We start from the raw sequence: 13,497 nt of genomic DNA on the forward strand, positions 1-13,497 counted from the left end.
CTTCTTTGACAAAAGTTTCCCCTGGCCACTCTGGCACAATTACAATTACCCTTAGGCATACAAAATTTCTGTCAGAGGCGGCTTTTTGCTTGGAATGTTAAGTTTCACTTTTTTTGCCTTTTTCCCTCTTCATGTGAGTCTTCTGCATGTTTATTACTGGTTACGGATACTTGGGGTCAAAGGAGTGGTAAAATTCTAGGATTGCATTCTTCTGTCAATTTTCCTTGGGTGTGTTATATGTTTTTCTTCTCTCTGTTGCCTTTAACAGAGGCAGGTCATAATCATAATACTTGGATGGATCTGACTAGACAAGCTACGTCCATTATCTGGCGGTTTTGGCCCATGTGGTCTAATGGTATTGTTTGCCCACAGCTAATACATGTTTATGCAGTTTGGACTTGAATAACTTAATCCATTCATGATTTCTTGTCCGTGCAAGTTTCGGGGCGCATCCCAAACCTGTATCTTGCAATGGAAATGAAGCTGAAATATGTTTCTTGGCAGAGGATGAAAATTCCCTCTATTCTGAATACAACGAAAAATGATGCAACTCGGGATCCCGTTCTGTACGCCCGCTTTCTCTGGTTACGCACCGCTCTTCCTGCTTGGCGGGGCCCTGGTTTGACGAGATTGCCCTGTGGCTAAAGCGCTGTCGCGGCTGAGAGACGGCCGGGGCACCCACGTCGATGGTTGGAATTGACACGCCTAGCAACCAACTCTTCGATGTCTGGTGCCGCACACTGTGTGTGTAGTCATACGCTCTGCTGCGGAATGATATCACCAAGGTGTAGGTTTACGCAATGCACGGTGAATTTTGTGTGAGCAGCCCACAATTTTTTTTTTCTCTACTGTTTTCGTCCAGTTGTATTTGGCGCGAGTCGGAATAGCACTGGTGTGACGGAGGACAAGGGAGTGTTTGGGTTTCAAATTGTGAAGAAAAAGGTTGGAGGAGACGGGTGATTTCTGGGGCCTCCCTTGTGACCCCTTTGGCTCTTGGTCGAATGGGTTGCCTTTTGGGCGAAAGAGATCATTTCGCCGGATGGGAGGGAGGCCCTGGGCGGTTGAAACGCATGTGCTTTCATGGGGATGGAGTACTTGTCATGAAGATGAGACACGAACAGATGGTGGTAAAAGTTGCCAATGGATGAACTGTTAAAAAGGCGCTGTCATCTGGGCGCTTGTCCAGGTTTCATCAGGTCGTTCAGGGTAAAAAGAAACGAAAGTCTAACAACCTTATATCACCATTTTCTACGAAACTTCACTACTATGTATGGATTACCCCTATAACCGTCAGACGGGGGCCTACGGAGTATACGTATTCGGAATTTGCCAAGTCTGAAAATGGCACGAAGTGCTTTGAAGAGGCAGCGCGGTACTAGAAGATGGCTGCTTTTCCACCTGTTGCAACACAGCTGCGCTGACGGCCGATTCCAATAGACGTCTCGATTGAGAGCACGGTGGCATGTACGCAGCCGATTCCCATTTGTATGGTGTTCTCCCCCTCCCAACCCCCATACTGGGAAAACGAATGGGAATAACAATGCTGGAGCGGTTGCAGCACCAAAGGTGCACAGTAACATATATCACAGAAACGGCTTTGTTGCACCCCTTTTTTCAACTGTAGAGGCTATTCAGCAGGCCGAAAGACCGCTTGAAATGAGATCCTTCTGAAGCAGGGTGCGGTGTGTGGAGAAATAGATTCTATTGGGTCAACCATCACACGGGGAACCGCTCTTGAGGGCAGAAGATTCGTCTGCCGCCAAGTGAAACTGCAGTGTGCCTTGCGGCTCAGTGCGCAGTCAAACAAAACAATTCATAATGGCAACTTTCTTTGTAGACATGTTAGTCACTCTTGAAACGCTTTGACCCATGAACAACAATGCAAAGGGCAGTATATGAAAGAGAGGCTTATCAATATGGCTCGGCTGAAGATGTGTGGACGTCCTCCACAAGCATATGAACAACAACAAAAATCGCCAATAGTCCGCATAATGGGTCTCTGCAAAAGGGGCAGCAACATGAGACCACTGCATGAGGTTCGCCCGTCTGCCCAGACTGACAGGTTTCTGCTTGGCAAAGGCACTAATCGCAGATCATCAGTTAATAAGATGACAAGCAGCGCCAAGAGATGCTGCTTTGGGTCATTATTGCCCTGCGGGATCTTCATCTCCATGACACACAGCCCAGATCCAGAGGACACGGAAGGGAAAAGCAAACGCCCATCTGTCAAACAGGCACCGCCAAGGGTGCCGAGGGCACCACATTTGGCCCTCGAACGACAAATCGAGGGCTGCTGTTACGCAACCGGGGGCTCATCTCCAAGAATCAGCAGCACGTCTGCTTGGAGCATGCCGATTGGTTCCGTTGCCCTTCGTCACTCGCTGCGAGATCGAATGCCAAGAGAGGAGATTTGCGCCAAGACTTTCTCGAATGATGCACGCCGCGCTGCGTGCCAAGCCGGGGTGGAAGGGAGCAATCGACGGAAACAAGGGCGGGTGGGTGACACCGCCAAGATCCCGGCGCCCGTCGTGACTTTTGTCTTGTTGCGTTTCCTCTCCTGCCGTATGGTCATGTTTGCCAGTCAGACCGTATGGTACCAGACCGGTATTGAAACTGAACAGCGTCCGTCAATGACAAGCTGCGAACACTGCTGAATTTGATGCCACAATCGAGGCTGAGCTGCCGAGGTGCGTCGACGGGGCGCTGCGGTGTACCTATTGCAGATAATACGTGCTCCTTTGACGATGGTCTATACAGGATAGATGTTCATGTCTCAGCAAGAAGCATGACTGCAAATGCACCATGAGAGACCCTGGTCCCAAGCGCGCGCTCTCAACTAATCTAATCATGAGGTGAGCGCCCTTCTCAAGCTATTATCGCGCCTTCAATTTAATTGAGACAGATGCACTGCGCAACAAGTGCAAAGGAATATCCTCCCACTCTCCGAAGAGGTGTAACGAGAGCGGTGGGTGGATTATCCCCCCCCGCCCGGTGTTGGAAGCTGGGTGCGATTCGTGCTTTTCCGCTGTCTGGTAATATCAACGCTGTTAGATTTCTGGAACCATGGCCAGTCCGTCTTGACGGGTCATGGAGAAGGGCTCAAGGCGCCTTTTTAGGGACAAACAAGGTCTTACTGTACGTCTGGAATAGGCCTGCGGAAATTTGTGGCTCACGTAGAGTAGACGACAGCATTTCGCCAGCATCCTCACCCCCAAATTGTTGAGCAGGTAATCCCCAAGAATTCACGACTGCTGCGCGTCAAATCCTTTTAGAAGTCCTGAATACCGGTCTCTCCAAGTAATTCCACTTCCCCGTTCTCATCCTTTTCAACCAGCCATTCCGGTTCTTCTTCGTCAAAGTATTTCTCTTGCTCTTCGCTCAGGTCGTCATAATCATCGCATTCGTCAACAGCCGCATAGTCAAAATCCGAGTCCGCCCCTCTCAAGAACCTCAGTTCCATCTCCGATCTCCATCTTTCTTGTCCTTCTTCTCGCGTTTCTGGAATCTCATCTTCGTCTTCCGCTAGGATCTCGCCCTGCGGCCCACGGGTATAAGAAAAGGTTGCGTTTGGGTCAGGATGGGCCAATGCCTCCATTTTTAATTCCGCTCTCATCAGGTCCGCCTCCAACGCACCAGAGTAGCCTTTGGTGCGGCCTTCCTCCTCCCGTTCATTTGCTGTTTGGAACCGTCGAATCAAGCGATCGTAAAGCAGAGGATCTGAACATTTCGCAGTGACCCGGTTAGTAGCTTGGTTAGGCGAACCCGACTGACGGTGCGGTAGAAGAATAGAGATAACGTGCCAGCTAGCTCAAGCCCGGAAGAAAAATATTCTGGATGCAACTCCAGATATTTTTTCCGTCGGTTTTTGACTTGGACAGATGCGGGCGGGTGTATGGGCGGATTAGCAACAGTTTCCTCCTTCCCCTCAGGAAGGAATTTCTGGCGAGAAACAGCAAAAGCCCCTGTGTTCATTGGGAAATGTGGCATGGTGTATAGCTGCCTGAGGTGAGCTTAGACACAGGCATGACATCGTAACTAGTGGTCACTGTCTGCTGCCGAGTGCTTATCAGGTGGCAATGCTATTATCCATCACTCCGCCCAGCTAAATATCGTCGATTTCATGGTTGTAGGGGCTGACTAACATATTTCCCCACCCAACAAACATCCCTACCCAACAAACACCGAAATCAAATCCTACCCTCAACCAACTTCCCCAATATCTCAACAACAAAGGAAGATATTCAAATAAAATATTAGTAGCTAGTAGATCCAATTGAATATTACATATAAATCTCTATAGATTATCCAAAATCCTTTGTGATGGCTTAATAATGCAGCTGGAGTGGGATTGGATTGGTATTGACTCTTCTGGAATAAGAGCAACAGCATTTGTTGAATTCAAAGCTGGAAGGGTTGAATCTGCTTGAGAAGGATTCTCCAGATTTGGTTTCATGAAGGTTAGATCTATAAGAGAGTCCCTGAGGAATTCTGATCATGCTGAATTCTTTCTCATAAAGTTATTCTTTCTAATTTGACAATTCTTCTTCTGTTGTTTAATCTTCTCTCTCTTATAAGTTCTTTCAAGCTTCTCTTCTTCTTCTTTAGTCTTCTTAAGCTCTCTCTGTAGCTTTTGAGTATCTCTTTGAGCAGCTTTTTCAGCTTTTTCAACTGCTTTAAATTATTGAGCTTTCTTATGAGCTTTCTCTCAGAATTTCTTCCTCTCAGCAGCTTCTGCAGTCTTTACATCTCTTGCTATAGCTTTTTGAAGTCTCTGTTCTTTCTTTTGAGTCTTCTCTTATTCCTTTTACTTCTCTAATTCTTCATTTCTCTCTCTAATTTGAGCTACTTTTGTAGAAGAAAAGAATTGAGCAGACTCTGACTTCTCAGAATCAAAAAGATCCATTGTCTTATCATGCTAACATCATCTCTTTTTAACTCTTAAAGATTCAATCAAAGTGTTATAAATCTTGCAGCACAGCACAGAATCATCACACACCATTGAAAGAGCATATGGAGGATGTGACTGGGAAGTGGAGCATGGTGAGGCTATGAGAGTTATGGACTGGAAGAACTAGGACCTGAGAGGTGAAAGTCACATGATTGAATAGTCATGGATAGACAGAACAGTGAACAACTGGTTGCAACTATTCAGACTGGATGAGCAGGATAGGAGGACAGAGTGAAGGACTATTCAGAACTATCCACTATATCCATCATGTATATAAGAATGCTCTTTACTGTTGATCAGATGGATTTGTTCATTATGATCAATCTTTTCTCTCTTATGATTCTCTATAGAATTATCTATACAGATACTATCATATCTTGATTACTTTTTATATTAATGAAGTTCTGTGATACTGTACAATTGTATCTGCTCTCACTACTCTTGAGGAGGCACAACAGCCTTGACCCAACTCTGACATATCTGTACAGAAACTCTTTGCCATTGAGCAAGTCCACCAACTCAAGATTGAGCACCATTGAAGTATTAATCACTAAAGTCTCAATTTGTTATGTTAGACAACAAGTTCAATAACACATTGATCATCTCTGACTCAGAAGAGAATACATCTGAGACTCCAGAGCTTAAGTGCAAAGAAAGAATGTTACATCATGAGTGAAGAAGAAATAAAGATACAAACCCCACCCATTGAGAAGTCTAACAGAATATAGGAACTATATCTATAATCAGAACCTCAAACAGCACACAAGAAATAATGGAAAAGATTACACAACTTGAACAGACAATAGAAATCTTGACTCAGCAAAATCTTGAACTTAAAGATCACAACAAGCAGATTGAAACTCAAGTCATAGCAATCTCCAATGTCAAAAGCAAGATGAAAGTCAACCCACCAGAATTATTCAAAGATGAATGAGAAAAGTTATGAGTGTTTTTGAGACAACTATGAATCTATATGAATATGAAGAGAGAAGAATTCAAAAATGACAAAGAAAAAGTAATAACAGTAGCATCATATCTCTGGAGAGCAGCATTTGATTGGTTTGACACCTATTTATGAAACTACTATGAGAAAAGAGAAGTCAATCAGAATGATGACATGCTCAGAGTCATTAATCATTATGAAATCTTTATCAAAACACTCAAAACCACTTTCAGAGAAGTTGAAGAATGAAATGCAGCAACACAGCAGTTACAGAACATGCAGCAGAAAACATCATCACAGAAATATACTATGAGATTTTAACAAGTATGCATCAATACAGATTGAGACAATGAGGCCCTAGCTGATACTTTTTATCAAGAACTATTTGATGACATTAAAAATGAGATTGCATGCATGAAGAAACAATCATGAAACCTGACTGAAATGATCAAAGTGGCAGTTAGGATCAGAAACTGACTCTATAAATGAAAGATGGAGAAACAAGAAAAGGTATCATGGAAGAAACCCAGCTTGATGAATTATAAAGAATGAAGTAAAACACCTCAAGTGAATTCTTACAGATCTATGCCTATGGAACTGGATACAATCAGACAAGACACTCTTGACAAAAAAGAAAAAGAACAGAGAAAGAAAGACAAATTATGTTTCTATTGTAATAAATCAGAATATTAAGTGAAGCAATATTGAACAAAGAAAGTCAAACACAAAGAAAAAGAACTCAGAGCTATCTTACAAGAAAATGAAGAGAATCTTAAGAAATTAAAACATTATCTCTGAGCAACAGTTCAAGAGAAACCAACAGATGAAGAATTACAACAACAGTTTCATGAAACATTTGGAGAGTACATCATGAAGACTTACTGAGCACTATCAAGACAATTAGAAGATAAAAGCAAGTGTCTGAATGAACTAAAAAGCAACAAATGGAAATTGTGTGAAGAACTGTGTGTGATTAAAAGAAAGAAATCAAGTGATGATTGGGGAATTCAATCATTAAAATGTGACTATCACTATAATCTAAAAATGAATGAGATTTGAGACCCAACTCACAAGAAACATGTGAACTACTCAATCTATAATTGTTCATGTGAACTTCACCAGAAGCAGCAAGAAGAGTTCATGCAATGAATACAGATTATGAAAGACTTCATGTATCATGAAAACTACAGATGTAACATCAAAAATTGCCAGTGTTGCAGATGTGACACTGAAGAAAGTAAAGAAGAAATGTCAGATTCTCAGAATATGTCAAACACAGAGCATTCAGAACATGTTAGAATTCACTGAAGCTTGTGCTATAAAGATGAATGCTCAATTCACAAGAATGAAAAAGACAAAAGATACTATCTGAGATCATTGAAGAAATTGAAAGCAACTCAGAAAGAAGAAGAATCTAGTTGAGAGATACTAGAATTTAAAGAACATAAAGAGAATGTCATGAAGTAACTAGATCTCATGGAAAGTGTGACACTTGAAGAAGAAAAATATCCAACTGTGAGAATGTTACAGATTTGAGAAGAACAACTACACTGGACAATCTGCAAAGAAAATGGGACATTGTTGATATGAACATGTGAAAAATATTGAAATGAGAAACAAAAAGAAGTGAATAATTCATACCACTCATGTCATAACAAACTGAAATATGAATGCCAATGTGATTACCATCATGACAAAGAACAGTGGAAGGCAACAAGATCACTGCATGAACTACAAGAATATGAAGAATGTGCAGGATGCAGAGATATCAAAAGTCTAAGAAGAATGCACAAGATATAATATATCAACTTAGAAAATTGCAAGATACACAAACAGACACTCAAGACAACTCTTGTTAAATTGAGAAATGAGTGAACTGTCACAAATGAGAGTCTGTAAGCAGTGTAAGAAGACAAGCAAAACTGTTAGCCATCAACAGACAAATCTGTCACCTCAGAATTATGACAATCTTACTTGAATCAACACACACAAAGATCTTAGTGGACTCAGAAGCAATCAGATTATTCATCAATAGAAAATTTGTCAAATGAGCTGACATTGCAAAGTGAATAAAAAATCATCTCTATCAGTTAGCAGGACTGGAAGAAGAAACTCTGAATAGAGTTGAAGAAGAAACATACTTCATTAAAATGAAAATACAAGAACACAAAGAAAGAGTGTGTTTTGAAGTGATGAACTTAGAGAACTATAATATAGTCTTGAGATACTCTTGGTTGAAACAGCACAATTCAGACATTGACTGATGAGAAGAAAAAGTTAGACTAACAAACTGTGAATGCTCTCTCAAATCAGAACACCATGATTGAAGACCCATACTCAGGAATGACTTGGGTGAGACATTGGTCATGATAAGCCAAGTCAACAGAAAGATACCACAAGAAGAACAATTGATTGAAATAAAAGAAGAAATTCATGAAAACTCAAGTCATGATAAAACAGTGAATCAAGTCACAAAGAATCTTAACAACTCAATACAGCTGTGAGTATGAAAAGATGATCAGAATGCAAAGATCAAAGAAACTCTATCAGAAGAATTTTGGAAATACATTGACATGTTCAGAGAAAGAGATCAAGAAAATAGTCTAGTAAAATATGAATTCTGGAATCATAAAATCAAGCTACAAGAAGAGAAACAATCTGCAAAGTTACCAATCTATAGATTAAATGAGAAAGAATCAGCTGAAGTCAGAAAATACATCAAGAAGAATCTAGAGAAAGATTATATTAGAGAGTTGACATCATCAGCAGGATACTCAATACTGTTTGCATCAAAGAAAGACAGAATACTACAACTATGCATGAATTACAGGCAGTTGAACAGCATAACAGTCAAGAACTGCTATCTGATATCACTGATTGAGGAAGTGCAAGACAGATTGAGAGAAGTAAAATGATTTACTCTAATTGACATCAAAAAAGCATATCACCAAATACAGATCAAGAAAAGTAATGAATGGAAAACAGCTTTCAGAACAAGATATGAACTGTATGAGTACAATGTCATGTTATTTGAATTAACTAACACACCAGCAACATTTCAAGCACTTATCAACAATGCACTATGAGAATACTTGGACAACTTCATCATTGTGTATCTTGACAATGTGGTCATATTCACCAAAGAAGACCAAAAGGATCACACTGAGAAGATTAAGAAGATACTAAAAAGACTATAAGAATATAATCTATCAGCAAAGTTAAAGAAGTGTGACTTCTTCAAGAAAGAAATTGAATATCTCAGACACATCATATCAATAGAAGAAGTACAAATGGAATCAGGAAAGATTGATGAAGTACTGTAATGACTGACATTAAAGAATGTCAAAGAAGTACAAATGTTTCACAGACTAATGAACTATTACTGACAATTCATACATGAATTTTTAAAGAAAGTGAGATCACTCACACAGCTATTTAAAAAGAACAAATCATTCAAGTGAACAAACAAGTGTCAAAAAGCATTTGAAGCAATAAAAGACAAGTTCAGAAAAGAAGAAATGGGATGATACTATAATTCAATTAAAAAATGTGTGATTGATACAGATGCATCAGATTGTGTAATAGCAGGAAGACTGTAACAATCAGATAAACAAGAAAGATTAAGATTAATTGTGTGCTATGCAAGAATAATAACACCAGCAGAGCAGAATTATGATATCCACAATAAGAAGTTACTTGTGATAGTGGCATCATTAAAGAAATGGAAGATTGAACTGTAAGAAAACCAGCATCAGGCAGAGATCATCTTGAATCACAACAATCTATAATACTTTATGATGACAAAAAAACTCATAAGACAACAAGTGAGATGATATGCAGATGTACTAGTGCACCACAACTTCAAAATATAACACTGTAAAGAAACTGAAAATGCATGAATCAACACACTAAATTGAAGATCAGACTTGATGAAAAAGAAAAGAGATTCACAAGCACTCTTCAAGAAGTTAGAAGGAACAAAGAATATAATTCTGGATCAACAAGCTCTAAGAGCAACAAGAATCAAAGCAGAGAAATCAGATATCAAAAGAAAAATCAAGAAAGTCACAGTGGAAGACAAATATGCAAAGAAGATTGATGATAAAAACAAGAACTTTAAGAAAGAAGACAGAATGATACTATATCATGAACTGATATATGTATTAAGAAAGATTAGAAAAGAAGTGATGATACAAGAACATGATACAGTCACTTCAGAACACTTCAGCATTGACAAGATAATAAAGAAGATCACAAGAATGTACTATTGGTCAGAAATGTGAATAGACATTCAATAATATGTCAAAAAATGTGAGACATGTGCACAAAGCAAAACCAACAAGCAACAATCACATGGAAAACTACAGTTAATATCACAACTGCAAGAACCATGAAAATCTATAGCAATGAATTTTATTGTGAAACTCCCAAAATCAAAGAATATGGATGGAAAGGAGTACAATGCAATACTAGTGGTCATCAACAGACTAACAAAATACAGATACTTTATACTATTTAAAGAAGTAACAGACACATCAGAAACAGCACAAACAGTACTAAAGACAGTGATTGCCAATCACAGATTGTCAGAAGAGATAATCACAGACAGAGACACAAGATTCACAAGCAAGTTCTGAATGACATTAATGACACTATTAGAGATTGAACAAAAGATGTCAACAGCCTATCACCCACAGACAGATGATCAGACAGAATGATTAAATCAGACTTTAAAACAATATCTATAAGAATATGTGAACTATCAACAGAACAACTGAGTTGAACTGTTACCAATGGCACAACTAGCATACAATGAGTCAAAGAATGCTACAACAGAATTGACATCATTCTATATGAATTACAGCAGAGAACCAGAAATACAACAACAATCAAGAATTGCACAACAGAGAGCCCAAAAAGCAGAGCTCACCACAATACAGCTGAAAGAATTGCAAGACCACATGAGAATGGATATTGAATTCTTACAAGAAAGAATGAAGTACTACTATAATCAGAAGCATCAGGAGGCACCTATCTTAAAGAAGAAGAAGAAAGTATTTCTATTTTGATGAAACATCAAGATGAAAAAATCAAATGAGAAACTCAATTTCAAAAAACTGGAACCATACAAGATCAAAAAGCAGATTGGGAAGGTCAACTACAAACTACAACTATCAAAAAAGATGAGAATATACTCCATATTTCATGTTTCATTATTGAAAAAGGCACCACTACACACTAAAAAAATGCCCACAGAAATCAACAATGAACAAGAATATGAAGTGAAACAAATACTAGATCATCAGACAATCAGTGGAAAACTTCACTATCTAGTGAAATGAAAAGAATATGATATCTCAGAAAACATCTGGGAACCAGTGAAGAATCTTATGAATGTCTGGAAGATTGTTGAGACATATCATTGATGACATTCTCTGTTATTGAACTTGTTGTCCAACATAACAAATTGGGGCTTTAGTGATCAATACTTCAATGGTGCTTGATCTTGAGTTGGTGGACTTGTCCAATGGCAAAGGGTTTTCATACAGATGTGTCAGAGTTGAGTCAAGATCATCATGTCTTCTCAAGAGTAGCAAGAGCAGATACAATTGTACAGTATTACAGAACTTCAATAGTATGAAAAGTAATCAAGATATGATAGTATCTGTATAGATAAAACTATAGAGAGAATAGTAAGAGAGAAGATTGATCACAATGAACAAATTCATCTGATCAATAATAAAGAGTGTTCTTATATACATGATAGATATTGTGAATAGTCTGAGTAGTTCCTTCTATTCTTCTGTTCACTAGTCAGAATAGTTGTAACTATTCTGACTATTCAGCTATCCACCAGTTGAGATAGTTGCTACTATTCTGACTATTCAGTCATGTGACTTTCATCTTTTCAGATTCTAGTTATTTCAGTTCATAACTCTTGTAGTCTCACCATGCTCCACTTTCCAGTTGCATTCTTCATACACTCTTCCAATGGTGTGTGATGATTCTGTGCTGTGTCACAAGATTTATAACATCATTCTCTTCTTTTTTAGCATGTTGTCCTCAACCACTTATGCTCCCTCTTGGGTATAAAGAGTAATTGTCCTCTTGCTTTGTTTTCAAAAAGATTTTCTTCCTGTAAGTGAATGTTCTCATGACTCTGTCACCATGACTTCAAAGTCTTCTTGCAATAACAAGCATCTAGCTTTTAAAATTGAAGAAATTGATGTCATGATGTCTTCTTGCTGTGTTTATTGTTCTCATCATGATAAAGAGTGTGTCTGTTCTGATAAATCAATAAAGTGCTTCAAATGTTGTCAACTCAGTTATCATTGTGTTGTTGACTCCACACCTTCTGATTGTGATTGGCAAAATCTCAAAGCTGCTTGCAATAAGCTCAAACTTGAAGAGACAAAAGCTTTCAAGACTGTTCAAGCTGCCTCTGCCAAACTTCTTTATCTTCAAAAACAAAAACATCTTCTTTATGATTGTGCTGGCAAATTTCTTGAGTCAGGTCTTCAGTTGTTGGAGGAATTGGAGCATCTCAAGAAGAAAGAACAGAAGAGAGTAGCTGAGCAAGCAGAAATTCAATAATATCTTGCTTCATTAGACAATCTTTTCTTTGTTGAAATTGCTTCCCAAATTTTCCTTTTCATCTCCTTAATGCTCTTTTTGAACGAGGGTGTCATTAATGATACATCTCAACAATCTTCCCAGATGTTTATAAGATTCTTTACTGATTCCCAGATGTTTTCTGAGATATTGTATTCTTTCCATTTCACTAGATAGTGAAGTTTTTCACTGATCATCTGATGGTCTAGTATTTGTTCCACTTCATATTCTTGTTCATCATCAATTTCCATGAGCATTTCTTTAGCATGTAGCAGTGCTTTTTCCAGTAATGAGACATGAAATACAGAATATATTCTCATCTTCTTTGATAATTGTAGTTTGTAGTTGATCTTCTCAATCTGCTTTTTGATCTTGTATGGTCTCAGCTTCTTGAAATCAAGTTTCTTGTTTAATTTTTTTGTCTTGATGTTTCATCAAAGTAGAAATACTTTCTTTCTCTTCTTTAAGATAGGTGCCTTCTGATGCTTCTGATTATAGTAGTACTTCATTCTTTCTTGTAAGAATTCAATGTCCATCTTCATGTGATCTTGCAATTCTTTCAGTTATATTGTGGTGAGCTCTGCTTCTTGAGCTCTTTGTCATGCAACTCTTGATTGTCATTGTATTTCTGGTTCTCTGCTGTAATTCATATAGAATGGTGTCAGTTCTGTCATGACATTCTTTAATTCATTATATGCTAGTTGTGCCATTGATAGCAGTTCAATCCAGTTGTTCTGTTGGTAGTTCACATATTCTTGTAGATATTGTTTCAAAGTCTGATTTAATCATTCTATCTGACTGTCTGTCTGTGAGTGATAGACTGTTGACATCTTTTGTTCAATCTCTAATAGTGCCATTAATGTTGTTCAGAACTTACTCATGAATCTTATATCTCTGTCTGTAATTATTTCTTCTGACAATTTATGATTGACAATCACTGTTCTTAATATCATTTGTGCTGTTTCTGATGCATCTGTTGCTTCTTTGAATGATA

The 13,497-nt window shown here is 38.5% G+C and overlaps 3 protein-coding genes across 3 annotated transcripts; 2 read left to right on the plus strand and 1 right to left on the minus strand.

The window, feature by feature from the left end:
* Window positions 1-1,916: 1,916 nt before the first annotated feature.
* On the plus strand, window positions 1,917-2,654 carry UREG_03676 (uncharacterized protein; the record flags this gene model as incomplete). Its single annotated transcript, XM_002544113.1, has 1 exon — window positions 1,917-2,654. One exon carries the CDS (start codon window positions 1,917-1,919, stop codon window positions 2,652-2,654), a length of 738 nt encoding a protein of 245 aa, XP_002544159.1.
* A 614-nt stretch (window positions 2,655-3,268) lies between these two features.
* On the minus strand, window positions 3,269-3,987 carry UREG_03677 (uncharacterized protein; the record flags this gene model as incomplete). Its single annotated transcript, XM_002544114.1, has 3 exons — window positions 3,269-3,535; window positions 3,634-3,675; window positions 3,772-3,987. 3 exons carry the CDS (start codon window positions 3,985-3,987, stop codon window positions 3,269-3,271), a joined length of 525 nt encoding a protein of 174 aa, XP_002544160.1.
* An 8,072-nt stretch (window positions 3,988-12,059) lies between these two features.
* UREG_03678 (uncharacterized protein) lies at window positions 12,060-12,485 on the plus strand (the record flags this gene model as incomplete). Its single annotated transcript, XM_002544115.1, has 1 exon — window positions 12,060-12,485. One exon carries the CDS (start codon window positions 12,060-12,062, stop codon window positions 12,483-12,485), a length of 426 nt encoding a protein of 141 aa, XP_002544161.1.
* Window positions 12,486-13,497: the final 1,012 nt, after the last annotated feature.

Source organism: Uncinocarpus reesii, genomic scaffold, assembly GCF_000003515.1.
Source record: "Uncinocarpus reesii 1704 scaffold_2 genomic scaffold, whole genome shotgun sequence".
NCBI lineage: Eukaryota > Fungi > Ascomycota > Eurotiomycetes > Onygenales > Onygenaceae > Uncinocarpus > Uncinocarpus reesii.